The 26,122-nt window shown below is 37.7% G+C and overlaps 1 protein-coding gene across 1 annotated transcript in view; it reads right to left on the bottom strand.

Annotated features, from left to right (window-relative positions):
- The window catches only part of MAGI2 (membrane associated guanylate kinase, WW and PDZ domain containing 2), a 1,320,860-nt gene that overhangs the window by 214,747 nt on the left and 1,079,991 nt on the right, over positions 1–26,122 (bottom strand). The window contains exon 10 of the mRNA XM_047751755.1: positions 23,958–24,596. Within this exon, the coding sequence (XP_047607711.1) occupies positions 23,958–24,596 (639 nt within the window). The remainder of the gene's footprint in view (positions 1–23,957; positions 24,597–26,122) is intronic.

Raw genomic sequence — 26,122 nt, 5'->3', positions numbered from 1 at the left:
AGGGCTATACCCATGGCACATGGAGGCTCCCAGGCTAGGGGTCCAGTCAGAGCTACAGCTGCCGGCCTACACCAGATCCAAGCCACTGCAACACCAGATCCAAGCCGTGTCCGTGACCCACACCCAGCTCGTGGCAACGCCGGATCCCCAACCCACCAAGCAAGGCCAGGGATCAAACCCACAACCTCATGGCTCCTAGTGAGACTCGCCTCCACTGTACCATCACGGGAACTCCAGATCTTGATTTCTGTACCTGCAGCCACACTGCACAACTCCTGGGGGCACATTCACATGATGGATGGTCTAATATAAGAGTGCTTCTCAAATTCTGTCAAATGACCATTAAAAAAAAAAGTCTAATCCACCAAGAGCCAATACTTGCAACAAATTATTAGAAAATTAATAAAAAGTACTTGATTCAATAGACATAAAATTATACGAGTTTGCTAAAAGTTTTTTTTTAAATTTTTAAATGATTTTTATTTTTTCCATTATTAGCTGTCTACAGCAAGGTGACCCAGTCACACATACATTCTTTTTCTCATGTTATCATGCTCCATCATAAGTGACTAGGTATAGTTCCCAGTGCTATACAGCAGGATCTCATTGCTTATCCATTCCAAAGGCAATAGCTTGCGTTTATTAACCCCCAATTCCCAGTCCATCCCAGAAAGACAGATACCATATGATATCACTTATCTCTGGAATCTAAAATATGGCACAAATGAAACTTTCCACAGAAAAGAAAATCAGGGACTTGGAGAACAGACTTGGGGTGGCCAAGGGGGAGGGGGAGGGAATGGGATGGATTGCTATAAAAGTTTTAAATGGTTAGTTTCAACTTGTTATGTCTTTTATTAAGCACTGGTGACAACAGTTTCTGGATGATTGGCCCTTGGGCTATACTCAGAGTAGCACCCACAGGACATAGATTCTATGTGAATGGTGCCCCCAGCATTATTCAATTTCCCGCATGAGCCCCAGGTATTTTGACTTTAACTGTCTGTCAGAAAGCAATGGAGGAAGTGTACAAACGTATTTAAAAAATAGAAAGGGATAGCAAGAACTTCTCAAAGAGACTTTAGTATGGTAGGCAAATTAACTGGTTATGAACAAAATACCAGGAATTGCTGTCCTTATTTAAACTCTACACCTGGGCCTCACACCAACTTAAAGCTAGGGCTTCGCATCCATGATCATTAGTGATCTGATGCCACTGCCAGGGAATGAGACTTTTTAAAGTTAATTCAGATATTCTGGCCAAAATCCAATTTGGGTAATTGCTTCTACCTACATGCATATCTCCCACCACTGAAACTATACTTTCCCTGCTAAATTACTGTGTAATATCACAGTCTGCCTTTGAATAGCTGCCATTATAAACTTTAGGAGGAAACTACCTTTTTCTGCCAGGTAAAACAATTAAAAAAAAAAAAAAAAAAAGCCTGTGTGTGTGTCTTTCCCTGCAAGGTTTTCAAACATACAAATGGCTTCTCAAGGGAAAAACTGTTAGCAAACTGTACAGTCAGGAAGCTACTTTTATCAGAATAGGAATTTCACTGGATATTTGTACAGCAAGGCTGTAGGACCAGAGAACTGAGTCTTCTATAAATAAGGAGATGCAAACTGCAATAACGGCAGGGTCCGGAAAGGTGTGGACAAATGCATGGATTTTACAGTCTGACTTCAGTTTGATTACAGACATTTTGTGGGACAACAATATTAAAAAGAAAGATTTGAAAGATCTTTAAGAAAAGTTTAGGGCATAAATCTATTTAAGGCTTCCACCTCTCTGCATAATTTTGGTATCCCTATTCTTCTACAGTTGGTGTAAAAAGGGCTATAAAAGTATAATTCTCTGAATATTCATTTAAAAATAAAAATAGACTTCTTAGCTACTTTTTTTCTCTTTTTTTTCTGAATCTAATTCCACATTGTTGCCAGAATCATTTTCCTAACACATGTTCATCATATAATTCCCTGATGAAGCATCTACATTTGTTCATCATTTTCTTTCAGAGCAAGTCTTGACTCCCCTGCTGGGCCAGTAAGGCCCGACAGGATCTGTCTCTATTTTGCTGACCTAACATTGTCTCCCATTACTTCCCACCGTGAACTTTCATTGGAGTTGGGCTGATCCCAAAGAATCCCTCCAAATGGTCATGGGCTTTCTCCTCTCTAAGCTCTCATGGCTCACAAAGCTCCTCAATGTGCGAAGTTGGTTTCCCCTTTCTCCACCCTTTTAACCTTAAATCTTTGCCCATCTTCAGTCTCGTCTTTAGGTAATTCTTTTCCTGAAGTCCTCTTGCTTTTATTTGTATCACAGGATTTCTGTTTTGAGTAAATATACCCTCTGTCCTATTATTTCTTGGTTGTCCTGTGTGCCTTCACTCTTCCTAGACAGAATTTTCTCCTTCACATGGTACTGAAAGCCTGCTAATCCTCCCCATGTGGCAGTCCCCCTGCTCCCCTGTCACTTAGGGAAGGTGTGCAAAAAAGCACTCATAATAAATTTTGTTTTGGTCTTTTTACAGACACATCTGTGGCACATGGAAGTTCCCAGGTTAGTGGTCGAATTGGAGCTGCAGCTGCTGGCCTATGCCACAGCCATAGCAACCCCACATCTGCCACTTGCTCTGCAGCTAGCGGCAACGCCAGATTCTTAAGTTACGGAGTGAGGCCAGGGATGGAAGCCCCATCCTCATGGATACTAGCTGGGTTCTTAACCCACTGAGCCACAGTGGGAACTCCTATAACGACTCACTCAGGTTTTTAAAATTCTTAAGAAGTATCATCAGTTATTGTGAATACCTTGATCAGAGGGTGGCCAATGGTGTTGGTAATTGGCTAGATAATAAATATTTCAGCACAGGGATAGATTCAGCCACTGAGGCTATGTGGCCTCTGTTGCAATGACTCAGCATTACCACTTTAGCAGGAAAGTGGCCCTAAGTTGTACATTAAATGAATGAGTAACTCTGTTCCTTTATGGACATTGAAATTTGAATTTCATGTAATTTTCACATGTCAAAAATAGTATTTATTTCGACATTTTTAAACATTTATAAATGCAAAAGTTGGGTTTAATGAAAACCTTACTGTAATGATCACTTTGCAATATATATATAAATAAAATCACAACGCTGTACATCTTAAAGTGACACAATGTTATATATGTCAATTATCTCATAAAGCTGAACAAAATTCAAAAACTATTCTTAGCTCAAGAGGCATATGAAAGCAGATGGTGGACCCAATTTGGCTGCTGGGTCATAGTTTGCTGATTCCTGACCTAGATCGCTGTTGCTCAAGTTGTGCTTCTCAGACCGCTTGCATCAGAATTACCTTGGGCCTGGAGTTTATAGAAAATATAAACAGAAATCCCGTGAAGCAGGATTTCTGAGCTCATTAAAGATATGAACAAAGATGGGAATTCTCTGGTGGCCTAGCAGTTAAGGATCTGGCATTGTCACTGCTGTGGCTCAGGTTTGACCCCAGGCCCAGGAATGGTCCACATGCTACAGGTATCCCCCCCCCCGCCCCAAATACTAACAAAGAGTTGAGAATAGCCATCTCTAGAATGACTGTGGTGTTTTAGCTTTCTGAGTTAGTATATTTGGCCAGCGAGTGAGGTTTGAACAGGAAGGGACAATGACAAAACAGGAATTTTTGGAATCTATTTTATAAGACTTACAACCTAAGGGAGAAACATCATTAACAGCAACTCTGTGCTCTTAATTGGCATTTTAGAATCTTTTCAGATGCAGAAAACAAATCCTGGTGATTCTGAGTGTTTGCATTTAAAATATATGTTATGCAGAATATCAGAAGATGGAACAAATCTCTAACTTGAACTCAGGAAAAATAGAAACGTATGGGGAAATAAAGAAACGCATACTCCTTATTGAATATAGCGTGTACGAGACTAAGATGTAAAAAGAAAACAATTGTTATGTTTCTGCCCCAAATGAAAGCCTCTATAGTTGAGGCCTTTGTTTTTCATTGCAAATTCAGGAGAAATGATTTATTTCTTTATGAGCAATCAGTTCTGAAGGGCAGATATAGAGTATTTCTCGAGACTCCATATAAACTCAGTTACTTAATACATTGGATTATAAGAAAGCATCTTTTAGGAAGAATCATCTGGAGTGCTGAGCCCATAGGGGCCTTTGTCAGTGCCCATCAAATGAGGCTAGAATATGATCCATCTGAGAAGATTAAGTCTGGTAGTTTCGGATCTACCACACAGACCATCATTGCCTGCATTTTGCAAATTATCTCCAAATTTTATTTTATTTTTTTCTTTTTATGGCTGCACCCATGGCATAGGGAAGTTCCTGGGCCAGGGACTGAAGGAGTCACAGTGCGGCAATGCCAAATCTTTTAACCTCCCCTCCGTGCCAGGCCAGAGATTAAACCTTCATTTCTGCAGCAACCCGAGCCGCTGTAGTCAGATTCTCAACCTACTGAGCCACAGTGGGAGCTCCTCTCTCCAAATTTTAAAGGAAGGGAGTGGAACAGAACAAATGGGGGCAGGACTCTGCTAAGATTTAGTGAGCACCTCTCTCAGGCACCATGACAAGAGCTTTTTGTGGATTTTCTTGTTTAATCCCCACTCACAACAAACACAGGAGTTGCTACGTTTTAGAGGCATGGAAAGTGCGTTTTGGACATCTTAAAGGAACATATCCAAGATCATACAGGTCAGGCCAAGACCCAGATTGAGAGCAGGGCTGGTGCTCCTAACAACCACACTGGGTTACCTCCCAACAACATCGCACTGAAAGGAAACCAGAATCCAGAGGTGGGGCTCTGTACAGACTCTGGACAAATGGCTGAGCCACCCGCCAAAGAGGCCAGCACTCTGGTGTGGCCTTGAGCTCGGCCAGGAGGAGGCACCCCTTGGTCCTGCTAGGACAGCTGGATCAGACTGCCAAGGAAAGGTACAATGGTTTTTTTCCTTTTGTGTAATGTTTGTCTGAGCGCCAGTGAGCCAGGATCCTCATGGGAAGAGACAATAACAAAGCAGGCTTCTTAGGAATAAACCTATCTTACCACCCAAGAAGTGGGACATCCACAGGGGCCGCGTACTTGTTTACAGAGGATGCCCGGATTCTGGTAGAAGTGGACAAGGACATCAGATGAAACCTGGGATTCCAGACACAGATTCGGAGGACACCTGCCATTATGAGTAGCAGGACCCACTACTAACACCGAGTGGACAACAATCAGTGATCCACTGAAAAACCATTACAGGCTCTCAAGCAAAAAAAATCAAAAGGGCCCTTTTATTTATTGAGACTTTCAGGGACACCTTGGGTGAAAAAGAGGAGCAACAGGGAGGCCCCTGATCCTTTTTCTGATGCCAGCTCAGATTCTAGGTATCTCTTGCTTTCTGTGAAAACCCTCGAGCAAGGCTTTCCTGCTGCCTTAGGAGTTTACTTGCTCACCGTTTGCTTCTGTGCCTTCCCCAGCCAGTCTTTCAGTGTGTTAAGATCCGTGCCTCACAAGGGTCATTAACTGATTTTCATAAACTCCTGCAGTTCAGAGCCATGTGTTGAAGCAAGCTTTCTTAGGAGCCTTACGGGAGGTCTTTATTAATTTGGTGTAAATCTCTTCTATTAAATTAGGAGATTCTGTCACTAGGCCAGGATCAACCATTCCATAGGCCAGGTTGCATGTCTGAGGACACGCAAACTTTAATTGGAATGTGACTCACCTGGGAGATATGGTTAAAATGCAGACTGTGAGTCAGTAGGCTTGAGGTGGGATGCAAAATCTCCTGGTCTCAGAGGTAATAAGGGTGGCCATCCTCAACCACATTTTGAGAAGCAAGGTGCTGCCTCTAAGGTCACCTGGGAAGGCAGCAAGCTTTGCCAGTGGTAGAAAGAGGAGAACTAGGGCAACAAGTGCAGAGATCTCTGGTTATGGGAGTCAGGTACTCTTCAGTGGAGACACTACTAGTTAGAATTTTGGGTGGGACTTTTGGACATGTAGGCCTATCCTTCAAAGCAGGATGTTTTTGCATTCCTGGCCCTTGGGCACTGAGTGCCAGTGAGAGCCCAGCTGTTGTAACAACTGATGAAAAAAAGAAGTCCTTTTTTTTTTTTTTTTGGCTTTTTAGGGTCGCATCTGCGGCATATGGAAGTTCCCAGGCTAGGGGTCGAATCAGGGCCACAGCTGCTGGCCTATACAATAGCTACAGCAACGTGGGATCTGAGCCGTGTCTGCAACCTACACCGAAACTCACAACAACACCGGATCCTTAACCCACCAAGCAAGGCCAGGGATCGAACCTGCATCCTCACAGAGACTCTTTCAGGCCCTTAACCTGCTGAGTCACAATGGGAACTCCAGAAACAGATTCTCAATATTTTATTCTATCAGACAATCACTGTAAAACTTTTATCTATCCTTAAAGGTTTACTGGATAAATTTGGTGATTTCTTCCACTGCATGGTACTGACCCTCTCTTCAAATAATCGGCTTCCTCAAGCTGCCAACTTAGGATGTCAAAGTCCTCCCTCCTTCCACTCCCTCGAGGCACCATAGGTTTCCTTTCGCTTCCTCGATCTTTTCCTCTTTGTTGAACACAACAATTCTTTGAAGGGTACTGAGCCTGAGGAGAGCATGTGACTTGGATTATGTTGAGAAACAGAGCGTGGTACAAGGCTAGCTGTTACATGCTTGCCTCCTTCGAGCATGCAATGCAGTTCTTGTAAATAAAAATTTTAAAACAAGTTTTATTTCAAACTCTGATCCTAAGGCTTTTTTTTTTTTTTTGTAATATAACACAAAAATGACTCTGTACAAGCACACCCTTGGAGACAGGAGAGGATGAGACAGATTTCAATCAGGAACCATTGTTTGAAGGTGATCCACACCAAAGGAGGGTAAAGGAGGGAAAAAAGGAATCATGCATTATTAGGGGATTGTTGGAAAGTATACTGTTCCAAATAAAATGGGTAAGCAAACCTCATGAACTTAATGGGCTTTTCTGTCAAGAGCATAACTAAGTGCTTTTTGCTGAACACTGATAGGTATAGATGTGGAAATAATGCCATCTTGTTTGTATCTTCTGTTAAAAGGGTGATTCTTAGTTTATGAAAAAATAGAAGTTAAAAGAAAAGTGTGATTTTGTTGATGGATTTGTATCTGTTGTTATAATTGTATTATAATTAGGCTAACAGTGTAGTTTTAATATATACAACAGTATACTAGAGTTATTCATTTTTCACAATGTTTGTGAGCAAGGCTGTTTGGAGCAATAAACTGTCATCTCAACTGTACCGGGAAAAGGATGCATGGACTCTTAATCAGAGATCCACTGACCAATTGGTGGGAGCAGCAGCCCATTTATAATTGGTTAAAGGGCAAGGGATCTTTCAATCTGGAAGATGGAATGTGTCTTTGGGATTCTTCTGATAAATTCTGAAGAGGCACAATGGCAACTTCAATGCTATGACTTAACCGAAAATCTTCACCTAAAGAAATGACATCAGTATTTGCTAGGGCTTCTTGGGAAATGTGGGAGGCTGGGAAAGTAATCCTGGAAGAAGTAATATTGACTTGAATTCTCAAGGGTAAATAGGAGCTTGCAAAAACAATAAAAACAAACAGAAAAGAAGCGATTTTTCGTGTAGGAAGAAATATTTTCCCATGGCAATGAAGTGTGAAACAATAGATTTATGTTGCTAAGAGAGTATAAATTCCATGAAGGCAGGGATTTTTATCTGTTTTGGTCACTGCTGTGTGACAGAACTTCAAGTTGTGACTGAAACATGGACTGAACAGGTTGGTAAGGATCAGATGATGAAGGATTTGGATGTAAGATAAAGAGTTGCTCTTGGATCTTTAGAAGCCATGGAAAAGCACAGGACAGCCTTAAGAGGGGATATAAACCCATAAAAGTTGATAAGATCATGTAGGTGGCTGTGGTCTGGTGGTGAGCCTACAGAGTTATAAAAGAGTTAAAAGGAACAACATCTGGGAAATCTCAGTTTTTGAAAGATGGACAAAGAAACAGGATTTGTTGAAGGGGTCTGAGAAGAAATAGAGAACTGGAAGACAGCTAGAGGAGATTGGTGTCTTGGAAGCCAGGGGAGAAGAGATTCTGAAAGAAATGAGAAATACTCATTTGACAAATAGGAAGCCGCTGTTAATGTTAGAGCACTGCGGTAGCATGATGGGGATTGAAGTCAAGAACTATAAGGAAGGTAAGAAAGTGCGGAGGTTAAGTAAAGCCTATTGGTCCAAAAATAATAGTTTTAAGTGAGTTATGGACTAAGGTGGGATATATGTAGACACATATGCAGATGATATTTCAAAAAAAGAAAACATGTGAGAATGAAAGAAAAAAGAAAGAGCCATGGCTGGAGGGTAACACAGAATGAAGAAAAGGTTCTTAAAGTATGAGAAATTCCAGCAGGATTACAGTGCCCAGAGAAAAAGGAAGTTATGACAGTGTCCATGATATAGGAAAACGATGAAACAGTTTCCCAAGAGGACAGTAGTGGCTTCCTTCAAGAACAAGGTGAAGTTGGTGTCTTTCAATAGAAGACCTATAAGTTCTCCTTTGAATCCAGAGTAAAGAATAAAGGATGGGGATATATAAGCTAGTTTCTAAGATCTGAGAGAGTTTCTAAGACCTTATACATAAGCACTTGGGATGATGGATAAATGTGGATCTAATAAATGTATTTAATAGCATGAGTGTTTTCACTTTCATTTTGATTTTCTTTATATAAGAGTGGGAACTTAGATGCAAAGAGGCGAGGAATTCCATGTGGGATTTAGTAGGTCCTCAAACTCACTTTAGATTGCTGGTATAGATGGTTTGGGTAGTTTTGTTTTGTTTTGTTTTGTTTTCTTTTTAACATAGGAAAACCATACACAGCTAAATTGTAATATTCATCCTAAATTTATAGCCATTTAGATGAAATAGATTCCTTTGCTTCCCTTGCTAAATTTTATTCCAAATTTTAAGCAGAAGTGTCACCCTGGTGCAACCTTTCCCACTCTACCGGTAGAAGATGCTTTGTAACATAAAACTGTTTCTGAATGGAAATGTATTATAATGCTCATTAAAAGCCACTCTCTTGGAAATGTAAAACTGATTTATCTAATGTACTACAAAATTCTCTATAAATGTACCACACGTTGTGAAATAACATTAATTGGAAGGATAGGCAAAACAATACATTTTCTTTAAATTTGAGGGCAATTAGCATAACTCCCATTAATACGGTATAATAACTGCAATTATTTTCATTTGCACTTTTGGTAGAATTTATATTCATTAAAAGTCCATATTCCTATTCTGAATTATGAAAAAATGAACTTGACTTTATAATGTTTTATAGCAAGATAATGCTATAGATGATTTCATTCATTAATTCAACAAGTAAGAGCCTACATGCAGGTGCTATGATTCAACAGTCTTCATGACAAGATTTCCTAAGTTTAACATCCAGAATTCTCTTGCACAGAAATTTAATTGCACTCAGTCCATCCATTTAACTTTCTCCTCTCATGCATAAGCAACTAGCACTCTAGGGACAGAGCACATTTTTTGCCATAATTTCTTACATATAATTTTATTACACTATACTGGCAGATAGTGAGGTGTGTGTGTGTGTGTGTGTGTGTGTGTGTTTTCTTTTTTGGCTACTTCAGTTTCAAGATTTATAGAATCAAGGGAATTTGAAACTTAACTGGCAAATTTATTGTATACTGGTCATTTTTAGGTTTGAGTTTATAACTTTTTTAAAAAAGTCATAATGATAAGACACTAAGATTCTCTCCCCCCACAGAGAAATAATTTACATGAACCGATTGAACATATTTTAGGTAATAGCAAATTTTATCATCTTCCTTCAGTTTCAGAATTGTTGCCTATAACCATCCTCTTTTTTTCCTTCTTTCTTCTGACCTCTGACATTTCTCAAAATCCCAAATTCTGCTACTGCCAAGTTGTGTATATGGTTCATAAACTTTTGGGCTACGACCTCAAGGAAATGACCATAGTGGATTAGAAGGAGGAAGGGGATATGCTTATAGATAACACATGAAAAATAAACTACTCCTTACAAGTCCTCTCTTCTGGATTCTCCAACTAATGGATGCGCAATTGTAACCAGATAAGCCCATGATTCAGAAACACTGAGAACTGTAGAGTTTCTGAGATGATACAGATATTACAGATTATTATTTATTTATTTATTTATTTATTTATTTTCTTGGTCTTTTTCCTTTTAGGGCCTCACTTGTGGCATATGGAAGTTCCCAGGCTAGGCCTATGCCACAGCCACAGCAACGCGGGATCTGAGCTGCGTCTGCAGACCTACACCACAGCTCACGGCAACACCGGATCCTTAACCCACTGAGCAACGGCAGGGATCGAACCCGTGACCTCATGGTTCCTAGTCGGATTCGTTAACCACTGCGCCACGACGGGAACTCCAAGATATATTTTTAAATAAAACAAACTGATATATCAAGTTGACCACCTGATGTGAATATGTGGGTTAGGGTGGAGTGGGGTGATTTTTGGATAAAAGAGAGTTTGCAGTTTTTAAATTTGTGTTTTTATACTACTTGAACATTATAATGAAGAGTTGAAAAAGTCATTTGTCTCCAAGAATCTCCTGGATACAATAAATGCCACTTCCCTCTTCACAAGCCCTAAATGAAATGAGGTCTAAAATATTAAGAAGTACAATAGCCGCTCTTTTGGAAACCCACCACAGAACTTTGACATTGCACAAATAGAAATGCCAGTTCTTTTGGTGATCAGAAGTTGATCTCATGTGAGTTGGATGGTGGAAAGTAAAGATAATCTAGAGTAACTGTGAAAGGAGAAAGTGCACTTTCTTTCCCTGGAATATATATGAGTGTGTGTGTGTGTATATATATATATATATATACACACATATATGTGTATATATAAAATATCACAGTACATACAAATAAATGCACTCTACTCTAATGGTTCAAATATGAAAGAGGGTTTGTTTTCAAGTGACCAAAACACTAATGTTGACTTCTCCCCAGTTAGCCATATCCAAAAAAAAAAAAAAAATTTGAGTGTTTTTTCCAATTGACTTGAATGGTCAAGTTAACTCAAAATTTAATCCTACTGGCAAATCCAATGTTAAATTCTCAGCCCTGATTTACTCAGCATTTGATACTATTGTTCACACCTTCCACCTTGAAACATTTTCCTTCCTAAGACGGTCAGTGCTCCTTTCTCAGAAGTCATGCTTTCTTAGCCTTTTGCTGTTCACTCTTCCTGTTTTTGACCTTAAAGTTAGAGAGTTCCAGGCCTCAGTCCTCAGAAAGTTTCTCTTCTTTATTTATGTCCACTACCTAGATGTTCTCTAAGTCTCCAACTTTAAATACCCTCCTCACACCAGCCATTACCTCTTAGAAAGCTAAAAGGTATCTCAAGCTTGGCAGGTACAAACTGGACTCAATTCCCTCTGCAGCCCCACCATGAACATTTCCATCCATCATGTTCATCAGGTCAGTAAATGGCAACTCTGTTCTTCCAATTGCTTATGTCAAAAACCTTGCAGCCTTTGATTCCTCTCTTTCTTGTATGTCCCACATCCCATCCATCAGCATATCCTAGAGTGTTCCTTTGAAATATATCCAGAATCCATCTCTTTCTTTCTTTTTGTTTTTTTAGGGCCACACCTGTGGCATATGTAGTTCCCAGGCGAGGGGATGAATTGGAGCTATAGCTGCTGGCCTACACCACAGCCATAGCAAGGTGGGATCCGAGCTGCATCTTGACCTGCACCACAGCTCACAACAACACCGGATCCTTAACCCACTGGGCAAGGCCAAGGATCCAATATATGTTCTTGTGGTTACTAGTCAGATTTGCTCCTGCTGAGCCATGACAGGAACTCCCGGAATCCATTTCTTACTTCCTCCACTCCTACCATCCTTCTCCAGCCTGCTCATCTTTCATTTGGATTGGCGGGAAAGCCAATGCACTTGTCTGCCTCTTTCCATCCTTGTCTACCAACAGTTTATCCTCAACACAACAGCCACAGTGAGTCATATCACATCACTCCTCTGTTCAAACACTCCAAACGCTTCCCATTTTGTTCAAAACTAAATGCTAAAATCCTTTCTATGGCCCATGGCTACGTAAGGCTTTACATTATCTGCCTCCCTATAGCCCCAACAATCTGCCTTGAGCTCATCTACTACTGAATTTCTTCCCTACTCAGTCTGGGCCACACGAGCTTCCTTGCTGTTAAGTGTCTACATCAAGAACGGTCCAGCCTCAGGACCTTCTCTCTGCCTGGAACGCTCTTCTCCTAATTCACACAGCTTGCTCCCTCACTTTCTTTAGATCCTCGCACAGATGTCTGTCCCTGACTACTCTTTCTTTTCTTTTCATTTTTTTCCCCTGTCTTTTGTCTTTTTAGGGCTGCACCGGTGGCATACGGAGGTTCCCAGGATAGGGGTCGAATTGGAGCTGCAGCTGCTGGCCTACACCACAGCCACAGCAACATCAGAAGAAAGGCATGTCTGTGACCCACACCACAGCTCACGGCAATGCCAGACCCTTAACCCACTGAGCTAGGCCAGGGATCAAACCCGCAACCTCATGGTTCCTAGTCGGATTCGTTTCCACTGCGCCATGACCGGAACTCCCTGACTACTCTTTCTAAAGAGAACTGTCTTCCTTGCTCATCATTCTGCCTTCTTTTACTCTGCATCTCAGTTTTTCTTCATTTTTATCTCTAATATGTAATTCTTTGCTTATTATCTAATTTCCCCCTAGGAGCTAAGCTTCTTGAGGCAGGGACTTGGTTTGGATTACTGACATCTTTGTAGCATCTAGGCCAGTGCTGAGCACACAGTTGGTCCTTGGCAAATATTTATTAAGCGAATGAATAAATCCTGCATATCCAAGTATAAGCCATCAAAGCTTTATGGAAATAAACTTCAGGGAACCTGATGTAATGTGAAATTCACTGATATTAGAGTCAGAAGACATAGATTCGAGTTCCGATTTTGCTACTTGTAAGTGGTGTGACAACCACTCTTCAAGCATTCCCAGCATCCTGTCTCTCTCACGCTAAAGGTCATATGTGCGACAGTTTTCTCCTTCAGTGTATAGCTTGTGGCACCCATGGAATTTTCCACATTATAACGACATGCCTTGTCATCAAATACATTTTCCATACCTCTGCCTAGACACACATTCATTGAACTTTGGCCAATTACTTAACTCTAAGTTTCTTTATCTATGAAAGCTGAGTTGAGAAGGGAAATGCTAGGAGAACCTGTGAATATTAAAATATATATCGGTAGCTTGAGTGTACTTCAAAAGCCGAAAATAACTCCTATTACGATATCACATTACAAAAAAAAGATTTCACCTCACGCTTTGACATAATCAGTAGTTATTATGTCCTGGATGTGCTCATCAAGATGCAGACAGCATATCAGAACTATTCAGGGCACAGTATCTATATGTGACCCCAAACTATAATCTTTCCCAGCCTTTCATGGTTAATGGAGCCTAGAACTGAGTTCTGGCCAATGAAAAGCGGGAGGAAAAGATATACACCCCTCCTGGGGTTGGCCCCTAAAGCCTCTAGCATGATCCTCTATGCTTTTGTTTGCATTTTATCTGCCAGCTGGCTAGAAAGGACCCAATGGGAGACTTTAAGGTCTTAGTGCCTGGACATCTACCAGGGAGAATAAGCCACTATTCTACGTGGAGCCACTATGTGGAGGAGAGTCGCCCAGGGAATCCGCCATCCAGGAACTTATGTATTGGAAACCATGAGTGAGAAATAGACGTTCATTGCACTAAGTCTCTGAGACCTCAGGGCATATTTGTTAATACAGCAGCCAGTCTGCCATGGTCATTCACAACTAATGGTTTGCATTTGATACTTGGTTTCCTGTATTATATATATTCTTCTGCTAACCTTAAGTGGAATGTTAGATTACATAATATTGATTGTGGAATGTCCACTTTGATTTTTACCTAATATCTCTAGATAGCACTCTTTTCAAATAACCAGTGCTTTTCTCTCTGAAAAATTCCTATAACAGATCCTTATTATTGGTAATACTGATGCTCTTTTTTTAAGCTAAAATCTCTTTTGATGACTTTTTTATTTTTGATTACTGTTTTTTTTAATTTATTTTTTTATTTCCCCAATATATATATATTTTTTCTACTCTACAGCATGGTGACCCAGTTACACACACATGTATACATGCTTTTTTCCCCATTATCATGCTCCATCATAAGTGAGTAGACATAGTTCCCAGTGCTACACAGGCAGGATCTCATCATGGCTAAGTGGTGAACGAACCCAACTAGCATCCATGATGACTTCTTAAGTCTATTGTTGTGGTGGTGATAATGGTAGTTTTGAAATTTCCAGCGCTTCTTTAAAAATACCTTTTATAACTTTAACTAGCTGCCTACATATTTCTCCAAACAAGTAGTGATATGAAATAAATACTAAAATATTTGGAGTAAAAGGGTACAATATTTGCAACTTAGTCTTAAATGGTTCAGAAACAGACACACCAATGTACACACATACATACACTAAGCAAATGGGGCAAAAGATTAATGTGGGTAAGTAATATTTGATGTTCTGTGTACTACACTTGGAATTTTTTTGATTATTGTTTTTTTAAATTTATTTTTTTTACTTGGAATTTTTATGTGAAGTTGAAACTATTTCTAAATCAAAAAAGTTTTTAGAAAAAAATGTTAGCATTATTAAAAATATCAATACTTCTTACAGCTTTGCTTGTGATATTTTCTCTATGGAGTTTAAAACTTATTATACAATGTTTTTGATAATACGTTTTTTGATATTTTAAAGCAGGAGTTCATGACATAGACATTATTCTTTGTTTGCATAATTTTATGCTTTACCCTCAAACACAGCTCTGCTATAGTCTATACTGCCTCTCAAATACTCTGAATTCTATTTGAATGTGAAAGAAAGAGAATATGTACATTATTGATACTATTTATTATTATACTATCAGCATGAGAAGGGAATATTCTGATCTAGTGAAAAGTTTGGGTGTTACATTTTCTATAACTAGGAAGAAAAAATTTCAAATACTAACATATGGGAGGTTCAAAAATTAAGTAGGAACTTTGTTGCATTTTAATATAAATGAGAGTACAACACATGACAAGGATTGATTATAGTAATCACTCTGAGGTTGCTTTAATTGCAGATATCAGGTAGCAGCCTCCTTGGGCAGAAAGTGTAGTGATTCTCTATTCCATACTAGGCTTAGCATCAGCCAGCAAATTATTCACCAAAAAACTAGTGTTTTTCTTGAACCATTGAAAAGGAAAAACTATTAGCTAGCCTAATCAATAAAATAGCACTCATAAGACATGAGAATAATAGAAATATTCTTAGGCAAAGGGGAAAATAGAAGAACAATTAGAGAATATTTGATTCAAAGTTACTTCAATACATGTGAAACATGAATAAAAAAGACAATCTTATAGAATAATGTAAATTATAAAAACCAAGTCCAGCCAAGACAGAAATTCTAACAAGATTAATTACCATGGAAGAAATTGAGAAAGTTGTAAAGGGGTATCCTTCCCTCTACCAAACCACACCACATCATACCACACCAAACCAAACCAAACCAAACTAAACCAAACCAAACCAAACCAAACCAAACCCCAAACCTAACCCACTAGAACTAGATAATTTCAAAGGTATATTATATCTTCAAGGAACTGATAACTTTGATGTTATTTAAATTGTTTTTGAGCAAAGAAAGAAAGCTATTGAATGCTTTTATGACACCAGCAAAACTTTGATAGTAAAATCCGATAGAAAAGAACAAACCAAAACAAAACAAAACCTCAAAAAGAAGACTTGGGACCAGTCTCATTTATTAATGCTGATGCAAAATTATATATAAACAAATAGAATCCAGGAGTATATTACAAGCATAATATTTTTTATTCTGGGAATGGAAGGATAGCTCAACACTAATAAACCTCTTAACGCAATTTATCACAGCAATAAATCACAGGAGAAAATAATGATCATCTCCACAGATGCCTTTTTGGATTTTAATAAAGTTTATTACCCACTTTTGATATTCTTAACGAAATAGGAATAGAAGAGTACTTCCTTCACATATTAAATAGTCATCTCAAATCAGTATTGTGTTTGTGTAAAATGAGACAGTTTTGATTTAAGCCAGGAATAAGATAGGGATTTCTGTAATCCCTGCTATTAATCAACATCGCTCAAGAAATAACATTTGAAAGTATTAAATAAGACAAATCGGAGGTATGCAAATAGGAAAGGAGAAGGCAAAGTGATTATTTGTAGGTGGCAAGATTATGTGTCCCTGTATCCTATGAAATGAACTGAAATAAATATAAGAAACAATAAGATAACTCAGTAAAGTAACTGGTTACAAAATTAATATTCAAGAATAAAACTTCAGGGGATAAGGAGATACGTGATAAACAGAGGACATATTTATATTGGCATTTATTTTAATTTGGTTCCCTCCAATGGAATGTCAACTCCATACAAAAAGAATGCAGTTGACTTTGCTTATTGCTATACCTCAGTGCCAAAAAAATGCCTAGGACATAGCAGGCACTCAGGAAATATTTGTTGAATGAAAGAATGAATCTATAACATAGATTTACTCTATTGTGCAGAGACAGATGTGTCAAAACACATCACTTTTTAAAAATAGATAAAAACTTAAAGCAACCAAAATGGATATTACAGGGTATCTGATCAAAAAAGCTATTAAAAATGAGGTATATTTCTGAACTAACATATAAAGCCCTCTAAGATAAATCATTAAGTTAAAAAAAGCAAGGCACTAGGACATAATACAAATCTCAACACATTTAAAAGAAGTGAAATTGTACAAAACATGTTCTTCTCCAAAGATAAATTATTAGAAATCAATAGAAAAGAATTGGGAAATCCCAAATGTTTTAAAAAACAACCAACACATTTCTAAGTAATCTATGGGTCAAAGAAGAAATCACAAGAGAAATAAGATGGTATCGAGCTGAATAAAAAAGAAAACACAGAATATCAAAATTTATGTAAGTCAGCTAACAAAGTGCTTACAGTGAAATTTATAGCTTTGAATGCTTTTATTTAAATTGTTACTCTAGGCTTTCACCTCAGGACGACAGAAAAGGCAAAGTAAATCAAACACAAAATAGGCAGAGGAAAGGAACTGACAAAGATCAGAGTGGAAATCACTGAAATAGAAAAACAGTGAGTGATATCACTCATGTCTGGTATCTAATATACAGCACAAATGAACCTTTCCACAGAAAAGAAAATCATGGACTTGGAGAATAGACCTGTGGTTGCCCAGGGCGGGGGGCGGGGGGGGGGGGGGAGAGGAGTGGGAGGGATTGGGAGCTTGGGTTTAATGGATGCAAACTATTGCTTTTGGAATGGACTAACAATGAGATCCTGCCGTGTAGAACTGAGAACTATGTCTAGATACTTACAATGCAGCATGACAATGGGAGAAAAAATTATGTATACATGTATGTGTAACTGGGTCCCCTTGCTGTACAGTAGGAAAAAAAAAAGTGTGTTGGGAGAAATAACAATAAAAAATAAATACAATAAATAAATAAAAAAGAAAAACAATGAATCCAAAAAATTGATTCTTAAAAAGGAATTTTATAAACTTCTGTTAAAAACTTTATGGTAACATATCTGACAACTTAGATGAATTGTAAAAATTCCTAGAAATTCACAAATTACCAAAACTGATTCAAGAAAAAACAGAAAATTAGAATGGACTTAAGAAAATAAATTTAATTAGTAACTAAAATCATTTCATGAATAAAAAACCAGACTGATGTCCTCATTGGTAGATTCTATCAAATCTTTTAAGGAGAAAATAATATCAATCCTACACAAGCTCTTTCAGAAAAGAGAGGGAGAGAGAGAAAGAGGCCAATATGATCCTGATACAAAAACCAGACAAAGACATCACATGGAAACAAAATTACAGAAAAACCTCCTGCCAGGAAGTTCACAAATTCTTAATGAAATATAAGCAAACAGAATCTAGCAACATACAAAAATAATTATACACCATGACCAAGTGGGGTTTCCCCAGGAGTACAAAATCAGTTTAGTATCTAAAAGACATGTAATGTAAAACACTATATTAATGAAGAATAAAACTACATGAATATCTCAATAACTGTGGAAAAAACATTTAATGAAAGTGAAAACAGTGAGTAAGACTCTCAACAATTTTCTCAAACTTTATAAAGGACATATAAAAAACTACACCAAAAAAATCATACTTAACAGGAAAGTCTAATGCTTTTTCCCTAAAATTGGCAATAAGGCAAGGATGTTCCCTCATAATTACTTCTATTCAACATCATACTGGAGGTTCCAAGTAGTGTGAGAAGACATGGAAAAGGAGTCAAAGATAAAAAAAAAAAATGGAAAGAAAGTAGTAAGACTTTACTTAGATGTTACCTGTGCAGAAAAATCTTAGGAAATATAACAGGAAAGCCTCCAGAACTAAGTGAGGATAACATGGTTAAAGTGTACACGATAAAAAAAATTAAATGTATTTTTATATTAGCAACAAACAATCTGAAAATGACATTGACAAAACAATTTCATTTACAATAATACCAAAAAAAAAAGCAAAAAAGCTAGGAAAAGCTTAACAAAAGAAAGTATAAGATCTGTACATTGAAAATTACAAACCACTACTGAGAGAAATGAAAGGAGATTGAAGTAAATGAAGAGATATACCATACTTATGAACCGAGAGATCCAATGTTAAATTGACAGCTCTCCACAGATTGTTCTATACATTCAATACAATATCAAATCACAGTGGGTCTTTTATTTTAGAAAATAATTAAAAAGCCAATCCTAAAATTTATATGAAAAATGCAAAGAACCTAGAATAATTTAAATAATTTTGAAAAAGGAGAAAAAAAGTTCAGAAGATTCACACTACCTATTTCATGACTTAATATAAAGCTAATCTAGAAAGTGTGATATTATCCTTTAGGACAGACATATAGGTCAATGGAGCAGTATTGGGTCTAGAAATAAGCCCTCACATTTACACTAATTCATTTTTGACAAAAGTGCCAAGGCAATCCAAGGTGAAAGGATAGTTTTCTTCAATAAATAGTGCTAGAACAATTAGATATCCATATGTAACAAAATGCACGTAGAGACTTACCTTACACTATGCTCAAAAATGATCTTGAAATGCTTTATAGATCTAAAAGCATACTTTTAGCTCTAAAGTAAGAGCTGAAAGTTTACAACTTTTAGAAGAAAGCAGGAATAACTTTGTGACCTTGGATTAAGCAAAGATTTCTTAGATCTAAAACAAAAGAATCATCCATATAAGAAAATGCTGATAAACTGGAGTTGGTCAAAATTAAAAACTTTTGTGCTTCAAAAGAAACCATTAAGGAAATGAAAAGACAAGTCATGGTCTGAGAGAAAATATTTGCAAATCATACATCTTATAAAAGGCTTTTAATAAGAACATACAAAGGACTTTTACAACTTAATAAGAAGACAAACAGATCAATAAATACACAAATGGGCAAAATATTCAGTAGGCATGACACCAGAGAAAGTAATTAATGCTAATAAACATATAAAAATACAGTAAACACATGAAAAGATTAGAGAAATGTAAATTAAAACCATAAAAGACATTATACTGGCACTGACTAAAATGGCTATAATCAAAATGATCAGCTATTACCAAGTTTGGCCAGCAATGGACAGAAACTGGAAACCTCACACATTGTTAGTGGGAATGTAAAATGGTATAGCCATTTTGGAAAACATTCTGGCAATTTTCGAACAATTTAAATATATATGGATTAAGCAAAGACAAGACACCATAAAACTCCTAGAAGAGAACATAGGCAAAACATTCTCTGACATGAATCATACAAATGTTTTCCTAGGTCAGTCTCCCAAGGCAATAGAAATTATATAAAAAAAAATAAACCAATGGGACCTAATCAAACTGACAAGCTTTTGCACAGCAAAGTAAACCAAAAAGAAAGCAAAAAGACAACCTACAGAATAGGAGAAAATAGTTTGAGATGATGCAGCTGATAAGGGCTTAATATTTAAAATATACAAACAACTTATACAACTCAACGGCAAAAAAACCCAACAAGCCAATTGAAAAATGGGCAGAAGACCTGAATAGACATTAACGAGCACATGAAAAAACCCACAACATCACTAAGTATTAGACAAATGCAAATCAAAACTACAATGAGGTACCACCTCATACTGGTCAGAATGGCTATCATTAACAAATCAACAAATAACAAATGCTGGATAGTGTGTGGAGAAAAGGGAACCCTCCTGCACTATTGTTGGGAAATGTAAACTGGTACAAGCACTATGCAAAACAGTATGGATATACCTCAGAAAACTTAATATAGAATTACCATATGACCTAGCAATCCCACTCTTGGGCATATACCCAGACAATATCCTTGAAAAAGATACATGCACCCACATGTTCATTGCAGCACTATTTACAGTAGTCCAGACATGGAAACAACCTAAACGTCCATTGACAGATGAATGGATTAAGAAGATCTATATATACACAGTTGAATACTACTCAGCCATAAAAAAGAACAAATTAATGCCATTTGCAGCAACATGGATGGAACTAGAGATTCTCACACTAAATGAAGTCAGAAAGAGAAAGACATACACCATACGAAATCACTTATATTTGGAATGTTAAATATGGCACAAATGAACCTATCTACAAAAAAGAAACAAACCCGTGGACACAGAGAACAGATTTGTGGTTGTCAAGTGGGAGAGGGAGGGAATGGGATAGACTCGGAATTTGGGGTTAATAGATGCAAACTCTTGCCTTTGGAGTGAATAAGCAATGAGATCCTGCTGTATAGCACAGGAACTATATCCAATCATTTGTGATGGAATATGAAGGAGGATAATGTGAGAAAATAATGTATACAAATGGATAACTGGGTCACTTTACTGTTCAGCAGAAATTGACATAACATTGTAAGTCAACTATAATAAAAACTTTTTAAAAATAATAAATAAGGTACATCCTAATAACCAGGATATTCAGAGCAAGGTATGTGTAACATCTTTCCATGTTAAGTGTTAAATATACTACAGGTATTCATACACACGCTAGTTAACACTACAAAATTTCTGGAAGTTTGTGTATACAAACAAAATGTTTGCTTCTAGGAAAAGGATTGAAAGCAGGAGACAGGAGGGAGAATTACTTTTCATTGTGTACCTTCTGACACTGTTTGAAAAAAAATTAAACCACATAATTACTTTATAAATCAAAAATCCTAGTAAATCATTTAAAATAAACAACTATGATCCTGACATAAAGACCCAGGTGTATGAATCTGCTCTTGAGGATTTAGGCTTATTTGAATGAGGCCATATACACTTCTGAGTAGCGTATAGTAAGATGATCAAAGTGAATTTCATCACAAAAACATGGCATTAGTTCCTGCTAATTTCAGAGAGCTTAGTGCTAATTGTGGGAATTGGGGGAAAAACAAGAGGTTTTTGACTAGAAGTACTTTAAGCATCACAGGGTACTACCTTTTCTAGTTGTACACTAGCCACAATATAAAAAGAAATACCTCACCCTCAAACACAAACAATATGCAAACAAAGCTTTGAATGCTCGATTTATGTATCTGTCTGCAAAAATACTGAATCATTATGCTCTACACCTGAAACTAACACACTATTGTAAATCAACTATGCATCAATTAAAAAAAAACTCTGACTGGAGGATTAAATTGGGGTGGAGGAGAATAGAGGAAAGGATGAATAAGAATAGGAGAGTCTAGCTGACAGCAGGCATGGAGAAATATTTTCAGAAAAGGTACAAATGGCAATATTATAAATACATATTACATAGGTGTGAATATATACGAATAAACAATTTCAGAATACTTTTTTCTGCTATATGATACCTTTTAAAATGGTATTATATATATATAAATGTGTTCAAACTTGTTTCTATGAATCATATAGTGGATACTGCACAGTGAGTTTAAGTTATACATTTTACTATCAAGAACCTTTTACAAAGATTTGATTTTTGATTGTACATTATGAAGCTAAGGCTATTTAATTGAGAATATTTGTTTTTGGAGTTTCCATCATGGCTCAGTGGAAATGAATCTGACTAGCATTCATGAGGACGCAGGTTCGATCCCTGGCCTCACTCAGTGGATTCAGAATCCAGCGTCAATGTAAGCTGTGGTGTAGGCTGCAGACATGGCCTGGATATGGCATTGCTGTGGCTGTGGAGTAGGCTGGCAGCTACAGCTTTGATTCAACCTCTAGCCTGAGAACCTCCATATGCTGCCAGTATGGCCATAAAAGGACAACAAAACAAAACAAAACAAAACAAAACAATATTTGTTTTAATCTTAAGCAACGGGAGAAATTAAAATACACTGTCAATATTTAATTATCAAGATTCAAGTGCTATTTTGTCATAATGCTTTAAGGTCACATTTAAGACTTCTGCTGTCACATTAATTCTTTTTTAAAATATAGAATCATAGTACTTTGCATGGTGTTTCTCACAACAGCTTAGTATTTGGTGTCAAAGTTTTACACCAGGAATAAGTAATGTAAAATACTTCCTTGAAGGGGAAACACCTGCAGGGAGGGCCATATATGTCACAAAAAGTGCTTCTTTCAGCTTTGACTGCTTCATTTGTATTTCAAACTGAAGAGGCTTTCATGCTATTTTTAGCACTTTGAATAGACAATCACATATTTTTGCACCCCTGCGCTCTTAGCACATGAGTTCCTCACAGCACTGCTCTTCCTGACCCATTCCTGCTGTAGCTTTGGTGCTAATTTAGACTCAATAGACATTTAATGAGCACCTATGGTGGGCCATTACACTAAGGACACTACCATCAGGTTACGTAGTATTATCATTCCATTGTAACAGATGAGACATCTGAGGCTCATAGACTTTAAATGTCCTAAGCCCCCAAATTGCTAAGTGGAAAACCAGGACTTAGCTTGAGTCTTTCCTTCATACTCTGCTTTCAGGTGCTCTCTTCCGCTTTCCCCTTTCTCTGCCTCTAATAAAGAGCAGAATACCAGAGAAATGAAGGAGCCCCCTCTACGTAGCACCACTACCTTCGCCACGGAGAGGGTGAAAGGGAAGAAACTTCCAGGGCTCAGAGCTCCTATCACAGTCCTCGCTGCTGCCATTTCCATACTTCACCTGGAACACCCAGCCCAAAACCTCAGCCCTAACCCTGCTCCATAACTTTTTTCTCAGGTCACAGAAGGTGCTGGGGGTAATTATTGCTGAAGCATCCCTGTAATAATGGAAGAAGTGTCCTGAGCAACCCTATTCACAACTCTGAAAAGATTTTTCTATGGTGACATAGATCCCATTGGCTCTTTTGGGGACTACCAAGCCTGTACCTGAGCTTGGCTGAACTAACTTCCAGTTGCTAGCTTACAATCCTAAGCACAGCTCAGAGTACTGCTTCCATGGGAAAAATCAGGTTTCTTAATTAAGTCAATGGAAGCCAGTTTGAGGCCTCCACAACTGATACCTTAATGAACTTCTGGAATATAACCAACTCATACCTGGCAATTCAATGTTTACCCTCTCAGTTCACAGCAATATCTATTTGTAAGATTGAAAGCACTATTTGTATTGTACTCAATATAAAATAGGAAGGGATATACTCTCAAAATTCAAAAGCACAGCTTCCTGGACTATTTTTCGCTCTTACTTTTTTATGTTCATTTTGAAAAGTATGGCTTCATTCAACTCCAGAGAAACTTCTATTTTTCTCAATATTACTGTGATTGCTGAGCCAGTGTTTATCTTACCTCCTCGATGTATAATCAAAGAAGTCTCACTTCCAATGGAACAGTCCTTAAGTATATCCACTACTTCCGTATGGCTCAGGTTCTGTACATTCTGCTGGTTGATCTCAACAATGAGGTCACCTTCACACAGGCCAGGACATCCCTGAATGTCAAGTATTTGTTTCACCCGCTGTCCTGTCGGACTATCTGCAATGGTGAAGCCAAAGCCCTGGGCACCTTTCACAATGGTTAAGGTCATAAGTTCAGCTTGGGTGGCCCCCGATGAAGCCATAGATACATTGTCGTCATGGACAGGCGGTGGATACGTGCCATCTAGCTGACCATCACCTGGCATTGAGTGCAAAGAATGAGGCGGCCGATCTGTTATATCTGGAACTGACTGTGAGGTCCGAGAAATGTATTCCAAATAAGTTTCATAGTTATGTCTTCCATTGACCATCACTGGAGGTGGCCTCTCCATTATTGCAAGGGGTGGCACCATGCTGTTAGCAGGATCTTCAGGATCAAAGGGCAAAGGGTAGCCACGGCATAATACCAGGTTGACACTCTGACCAATGGGAACAGACTGGAAAAGTTTGACTACATCTGCATGAGTGTGTCCAAGGACACAAACTTCATTAATATAGACAATGACATCACCTGCAAGGGAAAAAAAGAAAGAGATTGACAACATGAAGTAAGTTCAATTAATGTTGACATAGAGAAATGGAATTATTTATGAGGCTAGTAAAAGAGGTGCTCTGTTTCTCAGTAAGCAGTGAGAAAATCAATTAGAATATTATTTAAATTCCTTGCAGGTGACTCAAGGTTACAAAAGGTCTGCCAACAAATGCAGTGATCAAATGCTGAAAAAAAAAATGCTATTTGGTTATTTCTGAAGTTTAGAAAGAACTTCATGTTCAGAAAGCAAAGTTTAGAGGAATTTGTACCTTGAAGAAGCACACCTTCTATGCCTCTTTTTTCATCTTCATTTCCAACTTCAGTGCAATTCAGTTAATAGAATTTTCAAACTATTGAGAAGTGGTGGTCGTAAGTTTTAGATGTAAAACAAAGCCCATCATACAGGTTTTTTGGTATCAACTGTCTTTTTTTCTTTTTTATGGAAGAGAAAAATATTTTGTCCATTTATTTTATCTCTTTTTAGCAAAGTGTAATTGCAAGAGTTTTACAAATAAAGGTCAAGAGCATAGGTGTTGGAGTCAGGGATCTGGGTCCATATCCTGGCTCTGCTGTGATAATGGGCAAGTGTTTGACCTGCTTTGAGCCTCAGTCCCTCATTTGTTGAGTTGTTGTGAGGATGAAATGAGACGATGCAGGAAAGGGCCTGGCACAATGTCTGACACATGGTTAACGGTCAATAAATGTGGACTATTATGAATATTACTGTTGCTAAAAGAGGATGAAGGGGATTTGAGACCCTGGCTTTCAAACATGAAGCTACCATAGACTTATCCTCTGATTTCGGATGCATTGGTGTTTCTGTAGATCTTTTCAAAACAGGTATTTGTCCTTTCTCCCCAGTGAACTGAATCACAGAGTTACAGAAGTCAACTGGTTAGAAGTTAACTTTATATATTAAAAATGTCCTGAATGCAAATTATTCATTATAAAATATTCAGAAAAGCAATATTTCCTCCTTAAATGCAAGAAAACATGTTTGAGCTAATTGTTTTTAAAAATTCAATTATGTATAAATAACAGTTTTATTTTTGGAGTACTGTTCTATCACAGATTGATATTTTTATCCTCCCAAACCATAATATTTGAGAATTGAACTTGCAAATTGAGATTGGGTCTGATTATGCTGAGGAGTATATGAAAGATGAAAAGACATGTTTTCACAGATTGTCAAATGAGTAACTCAACAGACATCAGTTTATCAGGATGATTCTGAAATGGATAGTGTAAATGGCTAGAAATTTCATTCCGAGACATCATTGCCCATCAAAATTGCAAACATCAAAAATGAAACAGCGTTGAACTTTCAGAGTTAAATACGTCTCTGGCTTTTCTTAGTTGTCTAATATAAAATGATTTCTCCACTAAATGCACTTTAAAAATAAATAATTCTATGAATAAAACATTCCTGAGTAAAATGCCCTCAACTATGAAGGCTCAGCTTTCAGCTAACACTCTTCCCAAGTGGTAGAGAACTGCTTGAAAGT

The sequence above is a fragment of the Phacochoerus africanus genome, chromosome 11, assembly GCF_016906955.1.
Source record: "Phacochoerus africanus isolate WHEZ1 chromosome 11, ROS_Pafr_v1, whole genome shotgun sequence".
Classification (NCBI taxonomy): Eukaryota; Metazoa; Chordata; class Mammalia; order Artiodactyla; family Suidae; genus Phacochoerus; species Phacochoerus africanus.
Note: the sequence above shows the minus strand (reverse complement) of the source record. Positions and strands in the feature narration are given on the sequence as shown.